Source organism: Panthera uncia, assembly GCF_023721935.1.
Source record: "Panthera uncia isolate 11264 chromosome A3 unlocalized genomic scaffold, Puncia_PCG_1.0 HiC_scaffold_12, whole genome shotgun sequence".
Classification (NCBI taxonomy): domain Eukaryota; kingdom Metazoa; phylum Chordata; class Mammalia; order Carnivora; family Felidae; genus Panthera; species Panthera uncia.
The window spans coordinates 28,716,712-28,737,208 of NW_026057579.1; the positions used below are offsets into that span (position 1 = coordinate 28,716,712).

The 20,497-nt window shown below is 42.4% G+C and overlaps 1 protein-coding gene across 3 annotated transcripts in view; it reads left to right on the forward strand.

Annotated features, from left to right (window-relative positions):
- NBAS (NBAS subunit of NRZ tethering complex) overlaps nucleotides 1-20,497 on the forward strand; it is a 328,333-nt gene that overhangs the window by 230,077 nt on the left and 77,759 nt on the right. For all 3 annotated transcript variants that reach the window (XM_049652503.1, XM_049652501.1, XM_049652502.1), the window contains 3 exons: nucleotides 672-782; nucleotides 8,871-9,121; nucleotides 10,214-10,548. In XM_049652503.1, the coding sequence (XP_049508460.1) occupies nucleotides 672-782; nucleotides 8,871-9,121; nucleotides 10,214-10,548 (697 nt within the window). The remainder of the gene's footprint in view (nucleotides 1-671; nucleotides 783-8,870; nucleotides 9,122-10,213; nucleotides 10,549-20,497) is intronic.

Sequence of the window (20,497 nt, forward strand, 5' to 3'; positions counted from 1 at the left end):
CCCCCCCCCCCCCCCCCCCCCCCCGTTGTATTTGGTTCCTGGTTGACATCTCACATCCTCCACTAGGGTGTGAGTTCCTCAAGAAATGTCTTGTTTGTCTTTGTGTCCCACGTAGCTAGCACAGTACGTGATACAGTCTGGAAAACATAAACATTTGTTGAGTGTGCTTTCTCAGATACATGCCTGTAGGGCAGGGATACATTTCCTTTGCACTGTTGTTGGCCTGTAGGCTCTGGTGTCTGTACCAGAATTTTTTGACCTCCGTACATTTTGGACTGGATAATGCCTTGTGGGAGAGCCGTCTGTGCCTTGCGGGAAGTTTGACAGCATCCCTGTCCTTTCCCCACTTAGATGCCAGTAACGCTGTCCTCCTCCTCTCTTGCCATGATAATCAGACACTGTCAGATGTCCCCTGGGGGACAGAATCCCCCTCGGTGGAGAACCACCGTTCTGGACAGTTCCTCGGTCAGTTGCAGTGCACCGCGGTGAGAAAGGGGCATTAACATGCCTGGGAAGTACGTTTCCTGAATTGCTGTGAAATGTCTTTTTAAGGCCGGTGCCGGCTGCACCCCTTGCAGCTGGAGAGAGTCCTAATGAACAGTTTTGTTGCTGATTAAGGGTAATGTGTTTCTCTTCTTTCCCTTCCCTGTGGCTGATGGACGTTCTTGAAGAACACTTGAGGAGAACGTCTACAGCATTGCCCTTTCTCTGGCACAGCGTTACAGTGTCTCCCGCTGGGAAGTTCTCATGACGCATTTGGAGTTCCTGTTCACGGACAGCGGGTAAGTGCACGATTCAGATGTACGTTTATTTCCATGTCTGTCTTTTCTCAGTTCTACTTTAGAAGGATCTTGACCTTGTGAAGTGCAATTTCACCTTTCCTTTTGACCTGGAGTAGACCAACATCTGTACATTCTCTCTTTATATGTCTCCTGATACACCCATATTCCAACAACAGTTTATTAGTTTTTGTGTTTCAGTAATAATAGCCCTGAGTTACTGTAATGTTGGTGTGTTTATTCAGAGGTTTCTTTTGTTTGTTTGTTTGCTTTTATTGAGAATCTACCGTGTACCAGGAACAGTGTTGATACTCAGGTTACAGTAGTCAGCAAACACTGGCATCCCAGCTGTCTTGGAACCTGTAGTCTAGTGTGGGCGACAGATTATAATTGGATGATGCTAAACAAATGACCACACGGGTGGTAGTCTTATCTGTGATAAATATTGCACTGCACCGTTTTTAAAGTCCAGTAATAGGTTCAAATAAATGTTTGTTATGCACATTGGCATTTAAAAAATATCTTGGCATTTTATTAAATATCTTTTTCCTTTCATTGAATGTTACATAAAAGGGTATCATATCTATATAAGCAGGATTGGTCCATTGGTCTGAATTTATTATAAATTATCAGGCAATCTAGTAACGTGCAAGACTGTTACAGCATATCATTATATCTGATAGCAGTGTGATTATGGAGACGCACAGCAATTACAAAAGCAGGAAATCATTACCGCCTGGCATCATTACTCGTGAGTGACAAAACACCTAATATTGATTTAGCAAGTGGTGTTTGGTGCCCCTCATTCCTTACTTAAAAGATGTGGTTCGCCTTACTGTTTAATCACACTTGGTAAGACAGGCGTTTGAAACCAGCCTTGTTAATAGAATAGAGATTGCCCAACATTTACTTGTTGAGTCAATGCCTATGAGAAGTTAATAGGTCAGAAAAATAATGTTCCTTTCCTGAAGATTTTTGCTTTTCTGTCCCTTTAAAAAGTCATTTTCCCTGAAAAGTTGATTTTCCTGTAATTTTACATTCTCTTTCCTGTTGGTTGAGTTTGGAGATATTCCCTGCCCAGCTCACATACAGAGGGGCGCACACCGTCTTGGGTGAGGCAGCATTATGCAGTGGAGCATAAGCCTTCAAATCACCGTAGCTGGATCAAATACTAACTGTCAGTCTCTAGCTGTATGTCCCGATGCAAGGTAATTCAGTTCTCGGGGAATTTATTTTCCTCAACTCTAAGGGATAACAAAAATTAAATGACTTCACGGTAAAATATCAAACCTGCACCCCTTTTCACATGACCAGTACATCATTACTGGCAGTTATTCCTGGAATTTCACTCCTGTGAGAAGGAGATAATCATCGTAAACACCCATACTTGAATTCTTGGTCTCCTTCTTCCCCTTATTTCCCCCGCGCCCCATTGTTTTCTTCTTAGTCATTGTAAATATCAGTGATGACTTTGAGTGGCCACATGTGCCTGGCGTCCCTTCCAGCTGGCACACCCCGGCTGTTCTGCAGGGCATGTTCAGCTCCCCATGCTCAGGGCTGATGTATATCTATCACTCATTACGGCCTCGGTGGCCAACTTCACTTCTGGGCTGTTCTGGATGTTTTAGAAGAGGGACGTTTTAGAAGAGACCAGCAGAAATACTTATACCATCAACTACCAGTGTATGTGTGGCTTAGCATGAGGGCACGGGTTTTGGAGTCTGGCCACATTTGGTCCACATCTGCTGCCCATAACCCCAACTATGTAGCTGTGAGCAAGCCTCTTAATCCTCTTGAGTCATTGTTTCCTCAGTGATCCTACCATTATCCTTGCCTTGTAAGGTTGTAAAGGTAAGAGAGGATCTGTGGAAAGTATATAGCCTGGCGGCTCTGTCATACTGTTGCGTTATTCCTGTTATTATTCTTGTCAATTCTGCTGACTCTGTGAGCATCTTTAAGTTTTGGACACAAGATCATTTTTAAAATACCAGAGGATGCTTCTAGACGATTGAATAGTACCACATTTGTTCACTCACTACATGTTATTATTTTTATAGTGTCTTCCTATTCTAAGCTTAGGTTTAAGTGCTGAATGAGACAGACACATTATTACCTTCACAAAGCTTATATTGTAATAGGGGAGACGTGCCCACTCTCAACACACACACATACACACACACACACACACACACACACACACACTCACACACACACTCACACACATATGCACACACGCATGCACGCACTTGAAAATAGCCAAAAAGTAAATTGCTAGTCCTAGTAAGTACCATAAAGGAAGTGCACAAGTTGTAGATAGCAGTCTAGGCAGAGGGAACGGGTTCTGGAGCAGGAAAGATCTTGGTATTTTGCATAACTAAAGGAAAACCATTGTGGCTGGAGCATATGGCACCTTAGCACAGGAGAAGTAAGTAGGGGCCAGAACTCCCTTCGACTGTCATCCTTGGTGACACTTTCCGTTGTTTCCCTTCTTAATTAAACAGCAGATCTGAAGGCCTGCATCCTGCATTTTCATTTCACTCTGATAGCCACCTTTGAATCACCAGGTGATTACCCAAGTGTCAGAGATCATGATACCGCCTTCTCAGTCTCCTTTAGACGCGTGGCAAGGGGCCCCCTGGCACATGGAACCTGCCTGCACCCTTCTATTTTTCACAGTTTCATATTCTTTTTTTTTTTCCGTTTTTTTTTTTTTTTTTTTTTTTTTTTTTTTTTTTTTTTAATTTATTTTTGGGACAGAGAGAGACAGAGCATGAACGGGGGAGGGGCAGAGAGAGAGGGAGACACAGAATCAGAAACAGGCTCCAGGCTCCGAGCCATCAGCCCAGAGCCTGACGCGGGGCTCGAACTCACGGACCGCGAGATCGTGACCTGGCTGAAGCCGGACGCTTAACCGACTGCGCCACCCAGGCGCCCCTCACAGTTTCATATTCTTTGGTAGGATTCTTTTGTTCTCAGGTACAGGGGTGAACCAGGGCAAGTTCTAGCTGTGGGAGGATGAATAAACTGTAAGGCGTCTGTCTCTTTCTGAATTGAAACAGAAGATACACAGGACTTGTGTCCCAGGATTGCTGCTGCTCAGAGGCAGAATTGTGTCCACACGGCCACGCTGTAAAGGATTCTAAATCGTGGCCTTTTCTCTGTCTCCTCCCTTAAGGAAGCCTGGCTTGGTTGAGAAGTTAGTGTGAGAATAGTTAGCGTATAGAGAGAGGATTTAAGGTAGCTCGGCTTACTAAAAGTAGCTCGTAACATTGAAAATTAGGATAAAATAAAAACTCAGGACCAGGAAAAAAAAAATCCATATTAGAGTAGGAAGTTTGAATATAGATATTCAGGTCATAGGCCTTCTGTAGTCGTTAAATTTGGTTTTGATCTTTCTTTTGGCCTAAGGGCAGGGGGTTGTGGATCATGACCCACACTCTGATTTGCATTGTGCCTAAGAAGAAACCTGCCATTCCTAAGAATGGAAGAACTGATTACCACCATTACCAAAATGGAAGCCGTTCCTTGCATACATCTGCAACCTTCCTTTCCATGTTGTGACCATTAAGGCCACTTCTCTCCCAAATTGTCAAAAGCTCCTGACACTGGCATAAAATGTAAGCAAGACAATGCACTTTGGCTTGTTTCCATCTGGTGGAAAGTGCTCAGACTCTGAATCCTGGGTTCAAACTCTGGCTCTGTGACTTCCTACTAAAGTGTTCTTGCCAGGTAGACACGTTGCTTCAGCCCTGTATGTATTAGGTTTCCTTGCCTGCAAAATGAGTTTTCTCATTCCATTTGACTGGACTGCTGTGAGATTTCAGAGATTTATACAAAATACCTGACATGTGGTAGGTGCTCAAAAAACAGCTGTTGTTAATTCTGGAAACAGATCATATACACCAAACCCATCCTATGACCAGTATTAGCCCAACATTGTACATCTTATCTTTGAATAGTTATTTTTCAAGTCAACATTAATTATAAGGTATCTGCTTTGTGAGAAATAAATGATCTGACATGGCACTTAACATCTAAATGCTCAGTAAATGGTACCTATTCATCTATTTCTGTGCTGTGGTATCTTTGAAAATATTTTTTTGTTAGGTAATAATATGAGACTATGTAAACCAGTGAAAATCTAAGGTGTCAGGATTGTCGTTGTAGAGGAGACAAAGCCTATTCTCATGGCCTGCCCCATCATGCTCTGTTCATATACAACATTCCGCAGAGGATCTGAGTAGTTGTATGACAAGAAATAGACAGAGATGCTCATTATTGGTCATCTCATCAACCGTGTAGGTGAACTTGTAAAATTAAATTCCATTTTTCATTTTACAAAGACTTGGCCAAAATGTTGGCAAAACTGAAAAATGCCACGACTATTTTGACCTTATTTTCTCTTTGTAGTCCCATGTGCAACTGTCAGGCAGCATTGCACATCAAGTCGGCCACGTCAAGTTCATTCTGAGCATTTGTGTGGTAAATACCTTGGATTGTTTCCCTCAGGTCAGAGTAGTTATAACTTAGAGGGTAGAATTGTCTCTTTGCACAGGCATCAGTGGAGGAACCCTGTTCGCTCATGATCAGGGTCATGAATTTGGACCCATATGTCTTTAAACTTTTAGGATTAGTCTTTGGTGGAAATGCCTGTAAGTTAGTACATCTGGACTGTGTGAAGCCATATCCCCATCCCTTTGTCTCTGCCTTTCCCAGCCGCCGTCTGCCTTCTCCTGTCCCACCGTCCTTTTTCCTTCCTTTCCTCTTCTCGGTATTGTTCAGACAGGTAATAGAACTTTATTATCAATCAGTCTCAGACTGAGTAAAGAAAAACATATTTAAATAAATTTGTTTTCCTATTTGAATATAAGTTCTTTCAATACATGCTGTTCTTGAATCACGTTTTTGGGTGATTGACAACTTGAAGCCATTACAGAACACTAATCAAAGGATTAGTGCTATTAATTTATTCCTTGTGCACCGGGTACAACTCATGCTAGTTTCTTCCTTTAGTTAATCTCTGAAAGTTAAATATGCATTATATATATAAGCTGCTTTATGGCTAAAACTTGGCTCAAGATAAAGCACTTAAACTGTTTTCAAGGGTAATCATTAATTTGATTAGTGAAAAGTCCATAGTGGTTTCATGGTATTTCTTCATATTCTCTTGAATGTGGGTTCTTTGGAATTGTTTTCCAAGCAGAGTTTTCATTTCTTGTTCCAAAGGGAAGATAACAGCTTCTTTCAATGGAAACTATTAAAATGGGTTATTGATTACTGGCGTCTATAAAAGATCTTAGCACATTGTAATTTACTGAAGAGGCAGGTTTTGGCATTTAATCATGTATCACTAAAGGTATTCCAGATCTCTCTTGACAAGATAAGTAGGTAAAATTGCACATCGGACAAACCGAATTGTAGGCACAGAAGAATAAGTGGGTGGGCAAAGGGGAAAGTCGTGTTGGTTAGGAGAGACTATATTCAGAATGAAGCCAATCACCAGTGAACTAAAACTGTTAGGGCTTAATCACTGGCCACTTTGTAGATGAGTCTATCTCAAGTATTCTGTTTATCAGGGTGTTAAGAATGAAGTATGACAGGAGAACTCTTTGAGAGCATTGCCGCTGGGAGAGAGAACTAATGTTCATTACAGAAAAACTCCTGTTTTTGACATGGTTGGTACTGCAGACACTTGACCTTCATTAGTCAAAGGCTACTTTGTGATGAGCTGAGCAGAACACACGCCAAGTCCAAACAGATGTGGACCCTTTGTCTTAAGCAGGTCGCTTAACCTCTCTGATGGCAGTCTCTCGTCTGTGGGTTGGTAATTACTTAGATTTCACTTGCCTTGCTTAGGAATCAGCCTAAGAAGTGCATGTGTGTTCCCCTCCCCCCTCCATCGGCATGCTGTTCTGCCTGCAAGTTTTCATCCATATGACCTGTCTTCCTGGGGTTACACGGTTTGCTGTTTACTGCAGACTTCGTTTTACAAATTATGCAGAAACATCAGAAATTCTGTGAATCGCGTTCATACACGACTGAGCGTACAGTATATTTCAGAGGTGACATTGCATACTTTGAATAGTGATAGTATCAAGGTTGCTTTCTGACCAGCCATTCATTTATACTCATTTGTTGTACAGACCTTGTGCTTTCTTGTCTCGATACCTCTGTTAAACTCTTTTTGCTTCATTCCTTTTTTCAGTGCCAAGCTCAAGTGCTTCCTTCAGTAAGCCTTCTGTTAACATTGACATTTACCTCCTCTCAAGATACAGCTTTAGTGATCCTACTGTTAATTAGAATATGGTTGTGTGGCCTTTGTCCTTACCATTATTTTGCATTGTGCTTTAACTCTTAAGTATTTAGAACTCAACTAGCTTTTCAAACTGCTGGGTAGAGCTCTGTGTTGTCAATCTTTTTTTTTTTTCTTTTAAGTTTATTTATTTATTTTGAGAGACAGGGAGAGAGAGAGAATCCCAGCCAAGCTCCACGCTGGAAGTGTGGCTCAAACCCAGGAGCCATGAGATCATAACCTGAGCTGAAAGCAACAGTTGGACGCTTAACCGACTCAGCCACCCAGGCGCCCCTGTTGTAAATCTTTATACTCTCGCCCAGCGACGAGCAGGGTTGCCTAGTCCCTGGAGGACACCTACGTTTTGTTCATCCACCCATCTGTTTGGCATTCATAAGACACATGTTGAATGTTTCCTTTTTACCACACACTGGTGTTTGGAACTAAGAAACTAAAGATGAAGATAGGGTATCATCTTTTCCATCAAGTGGTACGTAGCCTAGTGAGGGAGACAGACAAGGTAATGAAAAGTCACAGCACGTTATGAGTGCCAGAAGAGAAGGATGCTCAGAGGAGGCAGTCGGGGACATTTTTATAGACTGGGGACATTTTTATAGATGTTTGAACTGTGTCTTAATAGAAAAACAGAGTTTCTCGAGAAGTGACAGTTAAAAGAGTATTTAAAAAAATTACTTGATATTTTCACTTTATGGATTGCTGCTGGTATCCCAAGTATCCTCACACCCTTATAAAAATTTTAAAACATAATTTGTATTAACTTTATGTCCTTAAACCAAAAAACATGTCTTGGCACTTCCTAAAAGTGGGAATTCCATTAAATAGGGCATCATATTTCAGAGATGCTGCTTTTCAGTTGTATGTGATCTAACTTTGATTCCGCCAGAAGTCTCCCTGGCACCCCTCGCAGCCTTTGTATGCTACTGCTGAATGCCCCGGAGACTGGACATTTCTATGAGTGCTGACTTACTCTGCACGGGGCATCAGGGTTACACTGGGCTGGAGGCATTATGTTCTGTCCGGGGAGAAGCCAAGACCAAAATTAAGTCTTCCCCTTTACCCCCGGAAATAAAAACTGATTGACCAAACTAAGACTCCTTAAAAATTGTTTGCAGTACTTTAACCTTAAATGACCTTTTTTTATTACATTATAAAGACCTCTAAATCACGGTGAAAATACCAAGAAGTGTGTTCATTCTAATGGCATTCATTACCACAGATAAGTCAAGTGAACATATCTGTTCTTTCCCATTTTAATTCTCTTTGAACACAGTATCAAATGTGGGTGTATTGAATAGCAGTTCGGGGCTCTTGGGTGTCAAACTTATATGCCTCAAAGTTGGACTTGTTTCTTCTACCCCACCATTTCCTAAATTCCTGAAACAATAATGTTGTTTACATTTCTATAATGAAGCTCAGATTTTAAGTGTTTCTTGTGACATGAATAAATAATGCATAACGGAAGCTGACAAGTCTGGGTTCATCTCCTGGATGTTAAGTGTTGGGTGACTCTCCCATCTGAAGGAATGTGAACCCTACTTCACAGGGTTGCTGTGACCCATATGAGAGGATGCGAAAATTGTATAATACTAAGCATTTAACACTCCTATTTGCCCTTATATAAACAGCCCACATTCTGGTGGTTTGCTGAAATTGATTGACAAGAAGAAGGGACTTGTAAGAAGCGGCCTGTCTTTTTCAGTCAGGGGGAAAAAAAACAACAACAAATTGTTTACTAAAGGGACCAAACCTTAACACAATTTCTTTGTCCTTAATTTCAGTTTGTCCACAGTAGAAATTGAAAATCGAGCCCAAGCCCTTCATCTCTTTGAGACTTTGAAGACTGATCCTGAAGCCTTTCACAAGCACATGGTCAAGTATATTTACCCCGCTATAGGTGGCTTTGATCACGAAAGGTTGCTATATTATTTCTCTCTTCTGGAAAGCTGTGGCTGTGCAGATTTGGGGCAATATGCCATTAAGCCAGAAACGCACATTCGGCTGCTGAAGAAATTTAAGGTCGTTGCTGCAGGTAAGACGATCCTTTCCCTGCTTGAACACATTCTTTAAACTAAAGCCAGGAATTAATTTTTTTGTGCACAGTCATGTTTGTGCATTTTGTGACTGGCAGAGATCAGAAATCACAGGATCTGATGCTAATTGACTTTATTTATTATCTTTGCAACTCCTTTACTTACTGTTTAAGGCATTAAATACCAAAGAAACTATAAGAGACCTATTGAAAGTCACACATTGACTTTGTCTTACAGTAGGCCTGGTGCTGAGATCTGGAGTTTTTGACTAATCCTCCAGAGGTCTGTTCCCTACTCCCAGTGGTTCTATTTTATCTATAGAGAGGACGGGGCTGGGACACTTCACATTTGGCAATTTGGCCGAATTTCACCTCACTGGAGACTCTGTGTTTTAAGGATGCGTGAAACCCTTAAAATAAGAGCATTTGCACCTTTGATAAATGGTGGCAGTCTTTAGAATGGTATCCCTGTCTCTCTAAGCTCCTAACTAAGACATTAAACACATTAATACCTCTCCAGTCTGTATAATACTTTATAATTTACTTTGAAATCTATATTCATTCAATACTTAAAACAGTTGTGAGAATTTATTTCAGTCTGTCAGTGGTTTACCGAGTAGCCAAATTAGAAGCTGGACCAGATGCAAGAAAAGGAGCAAAATTGCATCCCTGCCTGCAGGTAGTTGGTGGGATGGCAGATGAACTATGGGGAAATAGAATGCAGTGCAATGAGCATGCTGGTCAAAGGAAATATAGGTGCCGTGGAAGGACGTAGAAGGATGGAGGAAGCCAGGGGATAAGCCCTCTCCAGTGTGCACGCCTGAGGCACCTGAGGAAACCTGAGGCACGCGGAAGCGGGCGGCCTGTGGAGGACCGCACAGCTGACCGCCTCGCAGGCTGGAACAGGAGCTCACATCTTCTGATCTCTGTAATCGACAGAATATCTGCTATAAATTGGTAGATAAAATTTTCCCTTCAGCAGTCCAGAGGGCTGTGTGTGTGTGTGTGTGTGTGTGTGTGTGTGTGTGTGAAAGCTCCTGTATGTTTATGTTGGAAAGAACCCACTCCCTTTTTTTCTTTTCGTTCCATTAGGTCTTAATTACAAAAAGCTGACCGATGACAGCACGAATCCTCTTGAAGCCCTGGAGCCAGTTCTTTCAAGTCAAAATATCTTATCTATTTCCAAACTTGTTCCCAAAATCCCCGCAAAGGATGGACACATGCTTTCCCCGAGCTCTCTGTACGCCATCTGGCTGCAGAAGCTGTTCTGGACTGGAGACCCGCACCTCATTAAACAAGTCCCGGGGTCCTCACCCGAGTGGCTCCGCGCCTATGATGTCTGCGTGAAGTACTTTGATCGCCTCCACCCGGGCGACCTCCTCACGGTGGTGGATGCCATTACATTTTCTCCGAAAGCTGTGACCAAGGTAACTGAAAAGATCGTTGAAAGGGCATTGAATGCTGTAGAAGAAACCAAAACGGCTCTTAAATCCAGTAGATTGTTTTTGTTTCCGTTCTTGGGATGGAGAATACTTAACATGTTTGACGTTTTCGTTTTTGGCTAAGCGCGAGATGTTCTACTTGGGAAACCATTTGCCTCTGGCCCAGATGTGCAAGTAGTCTAAATCTGACTTGACTCTTTCTAATTCACGTGTGCGTCTTGTACACGTTACGGTTCTCCTGCGTCACAGTGAATACGCCACCTTGTTCTTTCCAGTTGCGAAGCGGGAAGCAGGTCCAGTGCCCCACCCACATTACCTGCTTTCAGTGGCAGGCTGACAGCTCAGCTGTGGTGAAATCGAGCCCCTAAAAATTTTTGCATGAATTCCATGTAGTGTATGACTTGGTGATAGAATTATCCACGGAAGTCTCTGTAGACATTTTCTAATGTCTACATTAGGTCTGAGCACCTTTAACTGGACTCCCAATTCCTGCTCTGGATCCTTCAACAATACCTAGTTTCATACAGAGTAAATAAATAATCTGAGTCCTTCTCCTTCTCTTCCTGCCGTCTCGGGACCTTACTGTAAAACAAAATTCTCGCTGTTTGGTGGCAGGGAATGTCTCTCCCGAAGAAACCTCCCACCTATGGTCTCAACTGCTGAGCTCTGTTGCCTTTGGAACTTTTTCCTCCTCTGCTTGCCGGTCTTGGCTGCTGCTCTCCCCGTCTCCAAGCTGGCAAGTCTGCCCAGTACCCTATCACAAGTACTTTTAAACTTTTTTTTTTTTTTTAAGTTTATTTATTTTGAGAGTGAGAGTGAGCAGGGTAGGGACAGATAGAGAGGGAGAGAGAGAATCCCAAGCCTGATGCAGGGCTCGATCCCACGAACCATGAGATCAAGACCTGAGCAGAAATCAAGAGTCGGACACTTAAGACTGAACCACCCAGGTGCCCCACTATCGCGAGTACTTTTTTTTTTCTTTTGGAAAAAAGAGAGTTTTGGAGATACAGTTCTTTTGAATCTCTTTTGGAGATGCATTCCTTGTTTTTTGTTTTTTGTTTTTTGTTTTTTTATATTACAAGTATTTTTCACATGGCTCATATTAGCCTGAAAATTTAGTGTAAAGGCTAAGAATTCAAGTCATTCATTTGGAGGTTGATACAGGTAGAGGTTCAAACATCTGTGGGGAATTCTAGTTCTAACTAACTTATTCGATTAGCAGTTGTGGTTGGAACCAAGGACCTCATCACTGACTATTAGAACTCAAGCACTTTAGTTAATAACTTGGTTTTAAATTTTGCAAGCACTGCAGGGATGCCTGGATGGCTCAGTTGGTTAAGCGTCCGACTTCAGCTCAGGTCATGATCTCACGGTTTGCGAGTTCGAGCCCCATATTGGGCTCTGTGCTGACAGCTCAGAGCCTGGAGCCTGCTTTGGATTCTGCGTCTCCCTCTCTCTGCCCCTCCCCTGCTCACATTTTCTCTCTTTCTCTCTCAAAAATAAACAAACGTTAAAATCAAGAAATTTTACAAGCACTGCTATGCAAAGGAAATGATCGTTTTTGTTGTTTCCAAGGAAGCAACTAAAAATGATTTTAAAGGAAGATAGCCTCATATATTTGAAAAGAGTACGTGTTTCAAGTCCTTTGAACCTGGTTTTGAACTTTGAACCTGCAACTTAATAGCTCTGTGGTTTAGACTGAGGAATCTGGTAGACCTCTCCCTCCTTGTGGCTGAGTAATCTGTGGTACAGATATATTATTACCCCCATTTTGACAGGTGAGGAAAGTGAGGCCTACAAAGTTAATTTGGTAATAGAGGAGCCACAGCGTGAAGTTGAGAAGGCTTTTTTCCAGAGTCCTTGCTCTTAACCCCCGAACTGTACTGTATGTGAGGAGCCCTGGAACCAGCAGCTAGAGTCAAGGGCCTGGGGCCATTGTAGGAGCTGTAGGGGAGCAGGGCCCAGAGAGCCCCGGGGACATTCAGTCCAAGTGGAGTAGCCTGTCCTGGGATGTGCCCAGAGCAGGGCTGAGTCTGAACAAAGAAGGGTGGGCAGGAACCTGGCAAGTATGGGAAAAAGGCAAGAGTCCAGCAAACGTGGGTTTGGAATCTCCCGGAACGAGAAGAGGGCTGGAGTCCAAAGAAGTACACATGCAGGGAAGGGAAGGAACCAAGTGGGGAGTTGAGGTGCAAGGAAAAGGCTCCAGAGGTGGGACCATGAACTGGCTACAGGAGCTGGACAAGCAAACAGACCAGGCAGGAAGCCAGGAAGACCGGGGGGTGGGGGGGCTGGGGGGGCTCACTCTAAGGCCGTTTCTTTCCCCTCAGCCTGATGTGGGTTTTCAATGCTTTATGTGAGGGCAGGACAAAGAGTAGCATGCCATCGCCGAGGCCACGTGCTAATTGTGAGTGTGTGTATGGAAGGGGACAGATGAGTCTAGATTTCCAGCAGCAGTGATTTACTCAGGATTCAACGTAAAACGTGGACATAGAATCCACTCCGAGTTTGAGCTGTTATCTATGATGTTTCAAGTCCGATGACTTTCGGTTACAGCACATTCTCCAACCACCTGAAAACGTATGACCCAATTGTCTGTGCACTTTTCCTGAGGAGAACATGTCTGGCTGACCCAGTAAAGAGTGAGTCAATAACTATGGCATTGCTTTCTCTCCATTCAGATGGTGTCATCTTTAGCAAGATACCCTTGTGTAGTCAACTATCTCGAGGCGCCTGGCTGGTTCAGTAGGAAAGAGCATGTGACTCTTGATCTTGGGGTTATGGGTTTGAGCCCCACATTGGGGATAGAGATTGCTTAAATAAATATAAAAAAAAGAGATGGTTTTCTACTGAGTCAGGCAAGCTATAGGAAAATGAGAGAGAAGCGTTTAAAATTAATTTTACATCTTTGGTCTAGCTATTTTTCCTCATGTTATTAATTGGCAAGCTTTCAGTTTTCCTTTGAGAGAGGAAGAGTATAAAGTTTAGGTACAGTGCTTGCTTGAAGTCCCACAGTACTGTGCCAGAGAGAGAGAGACAGAGAGCGAGAGAAATTCAAATTGAAATACAACCCTTACATGTCAGAGGACACGTTTGGAAAAGGAAGTGCAGCTGGATTTGGCCAAATTTGCAAAACACCAGATGTTCCCACAGCTCGTACATGATGTTAAAAATGTAAAATAAGTCTGTACTGCTCACATGTGATGTGCGGTTTTCAAATGTGTACCCACGTTTAATTCCAAACCGAACTGTGGAAGGAACTGGTGAGCTAGTTCTAGAGTGCGGGACAAGAGCACGAAGCTGTTGTATAGGTGCTAGAATTCAGACAGGAGGGTCCAGAAGCCTGCACTTTGTGCCCTTCCCCTGACAAAATAAGCCAGAGAGGGCTGTTTGCCTTCGAGATCATTGTCATTCAGTTGCCATTTGCATTGGCAGAATTTGTGGAAATTCTGGGGAAAATATGCACAAAGTGGTATTATGTCATATAGGCAGAGATTGAATTTTCATGACATTTGAGGTGATGAATATGCAGAAGCTTCAGAGAACACAAATGTTTAAAGTTCATTTGCTGCAAATCTAAATTGTTTGTTTTTTTGTGGAGTCAGGTAAGAGTTGCTTTCCTATTGCTTTTCCGGTTAAGCAATTAGATACATTTTGTAGAAGGGACAGAGGGCAAGTTAGTGGGTTAGAAATCCAGGAAAATGATCAAAGAAGCTGCATTTGGGGTCAAAACACTGTGTGCTTGGTTCAGATGTGATGTGCTAAGACGGGACTTAGGTGCGACCTCAGCCTTCTCCTTACTCCCAGCCTTTTATACCCCCACGCGCTGGGAATGGCGGGGAGGGTTGCATCCTTAAGTGACGATGTGGGAAATCCTCTGCTCACTTACGAACTGCTACCCAGGAGCTTGCTAGGACCCTACTTTAAGAGCCCCAGGTAATCACAGAACTAACACAGGCCTTCTGCCTCCTGCCAGGTGCTTCTCAACTTGAAGTTGGATGGACATTGACCACCCACACCCCACCCTGGTTGCACTCTCTGTTTCAACTCCCACCATTTGTTTCTGATGGAAACATGCTGTCTCCTTTGGGTTAGAGTGGGGGAAAATAGAAAAATAGGTCTGACCTCTGACCCTCAAGCATCATACTTATTGATAATTAAGTTACTGCCCCTAGTGTGTGTGTGTGTGTGTGTGTGTGTAAAAACACATTTTTTTTCAGGCTCCTTATAGTTTCCACCTTTCGGTTCTGCCTTCTAGAGCTATGGAAGCAGAATAAGGGAATCTCTTTTTCATGTTATGATTGTTCCTGAAATAACCTACCGTTTCTTCCCTCATCCTGTTATCCAGACTATTTGATATAAAATCTGGAAGAGTAAATTTGTCTTAAAAACCATGATATGACCTAAAAATAAAATTTATTTCCTAAGGTTTGTCTCAGTGAAAGGCTGCACTGTTGCTGTAACTTCAGGGTCTTTTCACTAAGGACGGAGCACCTTTGTCACCATAAAGAGCAGTCAGTGTCTGAATCCTATGTAAAAATGCTTAGGCAATGCCCAGTACCTAAGTATGTGGCAGATATAGGACTTTCTGATGCACAAATCAAATGCATATTATGTAGATTCAGACTGAATCACTAAGTATTTAGATATCAGCTGTGTGCCATATACAAGGTTAGTTGCCATTGAGAACATCAAGATGTAAATACATTCCTAAGAAAGTTGAAATGTTTTTTTTCTTTTTTACAGTAAAATTGTTATAATTGAGAATTACACTCTTCATGAAATTAGAAATTCTTTGAGGCTAGGGATGCTGCCTTTTATCTACTTCTCCAGTTCCTAGCACAGTATGAAGTAGGAACTCCTTCAGTGTTGTTTAAACAGTTATTATCAAAACTGGTGATGGTAAAACCTTTTGATCTGAGTGCCTTAACATTCTTAAAAATTATTGAAAACTGTAAAAAGAGTTTGTTTATTAAGGATATATCTATAGATATTTATCATGTTAGAAATTGAAATGAAGAAATTTTAGAAATATTTATTTAATTCGCTTATAACTACCAATAATAGACCCATTACATGGGTTGACATGAATAGCATATGTTAATGGAAAATAACTGCTTCCAAAAGAAAAAAGATTAATGAAAGACTAACGTTATTTTATATTTACGTGTCTCACTTAAGAGAACACAGCTGGATTCTCATGTTTATGCCTTCAGTTTTTGTTGTTTGGGTTGAAGTAAATGAAGAAAACCCAGCCTCACACAGATGCGAGGTTGGAAAGGGAGGAGTGCTTTCATAGCCTATGAGTTGGCGTGCTCTCCTTTGATCCTACACTGAAACTCCACAAGTGGTAGATTTTTTAAAGGCCAATTGCAGTGTAGAATCTAAAACCGTATGGTTGAACCCTTTGTACTCTGTTACATTAAAACCACTGGTCTATGTTGCACTCTGGGTGTATCTTTTACCCATGTGTGGTTTGTAATATAACGGGTTAGGCCTTTGGAAAATCGTGATCCGTTGAGTTATGCAGATCAACCAGATGTTGATAAATTGCATTATGCAGTATCGACAGTCACATGTACTAATATGAACACTCCTCTTAGCAGATGAGTCTTTAAGTATCGGAAAGCTGTCAGTCTCACAGTGGTGGATACGAGTTTTCCAAAATTCTAATTTTTTGCTTGACAGCTCAAATTTTATCAGTGGCAACAAATAGTATGAATCGTTTTCCTTGAAGTGACAGGCTCATTTTGTTCACTTTGGAGAAAATGTCTGCGAAATATCCAAGTCTGAACAACCAGAGTTTTCTATTAGTTGTTCTTTTAAGCAAAAATGATCATGCACGCAAAAAGAAACTACTTCAGTTCATAAATCAAACCATCACACAAATGCTTTTTCCTTATTATGCTTTGGTATACAGTGAAATGCTTTGTGTATATATGTCAGTTCACCCAGAATATTAAAAACCCGTGCACTCAATGTTTGAGACTTAATAATATTAGTAATTTTTACTCCTTCATCAAGAACATTCTTGTATGTGGAATTTAAGAAACAAAACAGATGTGGGGTGCCTGGGTAATTCGGTCAGTTAAGCGTCTGACTTCGGCTCAAGTCATGGTCTCATGCTTCGTGAGTTCAAGTCCCGTGTTGGGCTCTGTGCTGACAGCTTGTAGCCTGGAGCCTGCTTGGATTCTGTGTCTCCCTGTCTCTCTGCTCCTCCCCCACTCATGCTCTGTCTCTCTCTGTCTCAAAAATAAATATAAACATTAAAAAAAAAAAGAAAAAAATAGATGAACATAGGGGAAGGGAAGAAAAAAATAAGATAAAAACAGAGAGGGAGACAAACCATAAGAAACTCTTAAATACGGAGAACAAACAGAGTTGATGAGGGGAGGTGAGTGGGGCGGGGGAGATGGGCTAAATAGGGCTAAATTAGGAGGACACTTGCTGGGATGAGCACTGGGTATTCTAGGTAGTTGATGAATCACTGGGTTCTCCTCCTGAAACCAATACTACCCTGTATGTTAACTAACTTGAATTTAAATAAATAAATAAAAATAAATAAATGTATTAACAAAGAAGAAGCAGAATAACACTCTTAAGTGAAACTTTGCCAGCAAAGAGCACAGTGACTCTTAGTCCAGTCTGGTGCCACTCCCTTGATTTGTGCTAAGACCCCACGGTTTTGTCCACCATTGCTTTTTTACCAACCTATAAATGTCAATACAGTAAAAAATGATAAATAATGTCTTAGAGTCCTAAAAATAATTTTGACTCAGCAGACTCCTTGAAAGAGCCTTGTGGTTTGTGACCCATACTTTGAGAACCACTGTCATAGGTTATTGGGTTTTTTTTGTTTGTTTTTTTTTGTTTTTTTTTTTTTAACGTTTATTTATTTTTGAGACAGAGAGAGACAGAGCATGAACAGGGGAGGAGCAGAGAGAGAGGGAGACACAGAATCCGAAACAGGCTCCAGGCTCTGAGCTGTCAGCACAGAGCCCGACGCGGGGCTCGAACTCACGGACTGTGAGATCATGACCTGAGCCGAAGTCGGACGCTCAACCGACCAAGCCACCCAGGCGCCCCAATAGGTTATTGTTTTTAAAACTACAACTGACTTTGATACGTATGTGAGAGATCATTTCAGCTTCCTAAATATTTATGATATAAGTAAGAATAATGAAGATTTGTTCTGATAAATGCATAAAGGATTGCCTTAAATTTTCAGTTCCTTAAAAGAGATTAATTTCTTATCAGTGTCCAGATGTGGAGATTCTGTAAATAATTTGAAAATGCAAGATGGAACGTGTGCCTAGAAATGCCATTCTACCTCCCTTTGAACTTGTGAATTGTGCACTATCGGTTTTCTTTCTTCACAGTTTAGTCTCTAATTTTTTTGATTAGCACATCATCTTTTGTTGTTACTCAAGCTCAGCAGGGAGTTCTCTGGGAGGTGACCGAGAGATGTATCCGAAGGGAGACAGGGCTTGGATGAGGGGGCGTCTCCTAAGAGACCCTCAACTGTGTTCCCAGGCCAGGGTATCAGATCAGAGAAAAGGTGATTTTTCTGAGGTCTCTTTGCTGCAGCGTTTGAGGGTGATGCCTAAATATGTTCCTCTACTTCACTAACACCCACTTTAGGGTTCAGAAAGCTGAAAGCAAAAATATCCACAATCAGTAAGTGTTAATAGCTATTGTTGGAACAGCTGGCATTGGAGAGTGTGGCCTGGGTCTGCGGCCCAATGGCCTCTCTGTCACATTTACACCTGCGTGAAACTTGACTCCTTAGAGCTGCTCCAGAAGGTCATTCTGTGGACGGGCAGGCCGCAGCCAGGGGGCAGCCACACTCCCCACGGCTTCCAGTCAGCTCCTCTCCTGTGGGGGAGATTATGGTGGGAGAGGGAGAGAGATTCCACAAGCATTCCTCCTGTAGTTTCCTGTCCGTTGTTTGGAGTGAAGTTTTCTCCCCGTCGGGGGAGGATGGGGAACGGGCAGTGGGCTTTTTGTCCCCTTACCTGATTAGGCTTAATCACAAAAGCTGTTGCCAACAAGGGGAGAAAGGAGTCCGACTTCTTTCAGAACCTGGTCCTGGTGTTCCCACTTCATGAGGCCATTCCCCTCACACAGACGAGTTTCATGCTATGTCTTCCTGAGACCCTTAGTGGCCTTTGCTTCCAGAAGGCTCTGAAATAGATCAGAGGAGCACACTCTTCTGACCCCCTGTAGACAAAACACCAGATTCAGGCATTATTTCCTCTCAGATTTTGCCCGACTGGACTGATAATTAAAACTCATCAGAAATGAAACAAGGAGTTTAAGCGAGAATAGAAAATACGCCAAGTAATACAGGTCAGCAACTGTAAAATAGTCGCAATTTAAATTCCCAGAGGAAAAATTGACATCCCCAAAATCAAAGCCTCTTGCCCTTTTAGAGTTCAGTTACATCAAAATACAAAATTCATAAGTTCACAAAGGTAAGGCCCACGGATGATTTTCCCTGGTTTCTGCTGTCGTAGCCAAAGAGGTCTGACTTAGGTGTTTGGGTAATCGCAGGTTCCTTCAGCAAAATACACTTTCTTTCACTGGAGTAGTGGAGCTTCTTCAGCACATCTGAAGTTATATTAATCCCACCTACAGTTCTTCATGCATCTCATTTTAAAAATAGAAAAAAATAAAATCATATCAGCATCAGCTCCATAGCCATGCAACTTAACCAGCCATGAAACAGCCAAGCAAAACATGGTTCTAGAGGCCTGGTTTCAGTTCAATCCAGACACACCTTCCTAGAATGCTGGACAGCACAGAAGTGGCTCGGTGACACGGGGGGAAGGAGAGTAGACATGGGAACCCGTCTGGATTTAGCTTTGCCAGGATGCCAGGTGAAGTCAAACAAGGAGATGGGTTGAGAAAGTCGCCTATCTGGAGTTGACCGTGGCATACGTTCACCAGGCGGGAAGGAAAATCCATCCATCCGTACTGCCTCCTCTCTGAGATGGATTTACTTTGCATGTCCCTGTTGGTAGCCACCCTGCCTTCCTGCTTCCTGCTGCATCATTTAGGCCCTGCGTTCCTCTCAGTCGAATCCCACCACGGCTGCTGCTGCCATTTTGCTGCAGAGTCCCACGTGTCTCAGAAACCAGTTTCCTGGGGGAGTTTGCCATTCATGCCCACGTTTCATTTTGGTCAAAAACCACCCTCCGCTGAAATCAATGGAGATGTTTTTGAAGCCTGTGCCCCTTTAGACCTAAAGAGGACCACTACCTTTACACTACCTTTCCTGGGTATGTGTACCCGGAGTTTATGTCTGTGCTACTTCATGAGAACAGAAATATTTCTATCATGTTTTGGGGGTTTGATGGGGAAAGAACAATAAATAACATCCTTTCTTCTCAAGTTATGATCAGTTAAGAGATAGATCAGGTGGTTGGAAATCACAGCTTTGTTTTTGGTCAAATTGGGAGTGACAGACGTGGCTCGACCCTCCACATCGGGGTTCCACGTGTCGCTCCCTGTGCCAGACCTTCAGATGGCCTTCAGACGGCTCTGCCGGGCACACCCTAGGGCTGCAGAGCTTATACGCTCTCTCAGAAGGGCAGTCTCCCAACTTGAGTTTTATTTGTGGGGCCCAGAGAAGTGGCCTCTAGATCAGTGCTGCCCAATAGAAATATGATGTGAGCCACGTGTGGAATTTGAAGTTTTCAAGTAGCTAAATTTTAAAAAGTGAAACAAAATAGGTGAAATTGTCCCACATATTATCATTTCAACATGGAATCAGTATAAAAATAGTAATGAGACACTGATTCTTTTTTTTTTTTAATGGTTTTTGAAATCTAGGGTGTACTTAAATTAAAGCACGTATCAGTTCCAACGAGTTACATTTCAGATACTCAGTCACAAGAATGTGTCGGACGGATAATGCTTCTTGGGAACCAGAGTC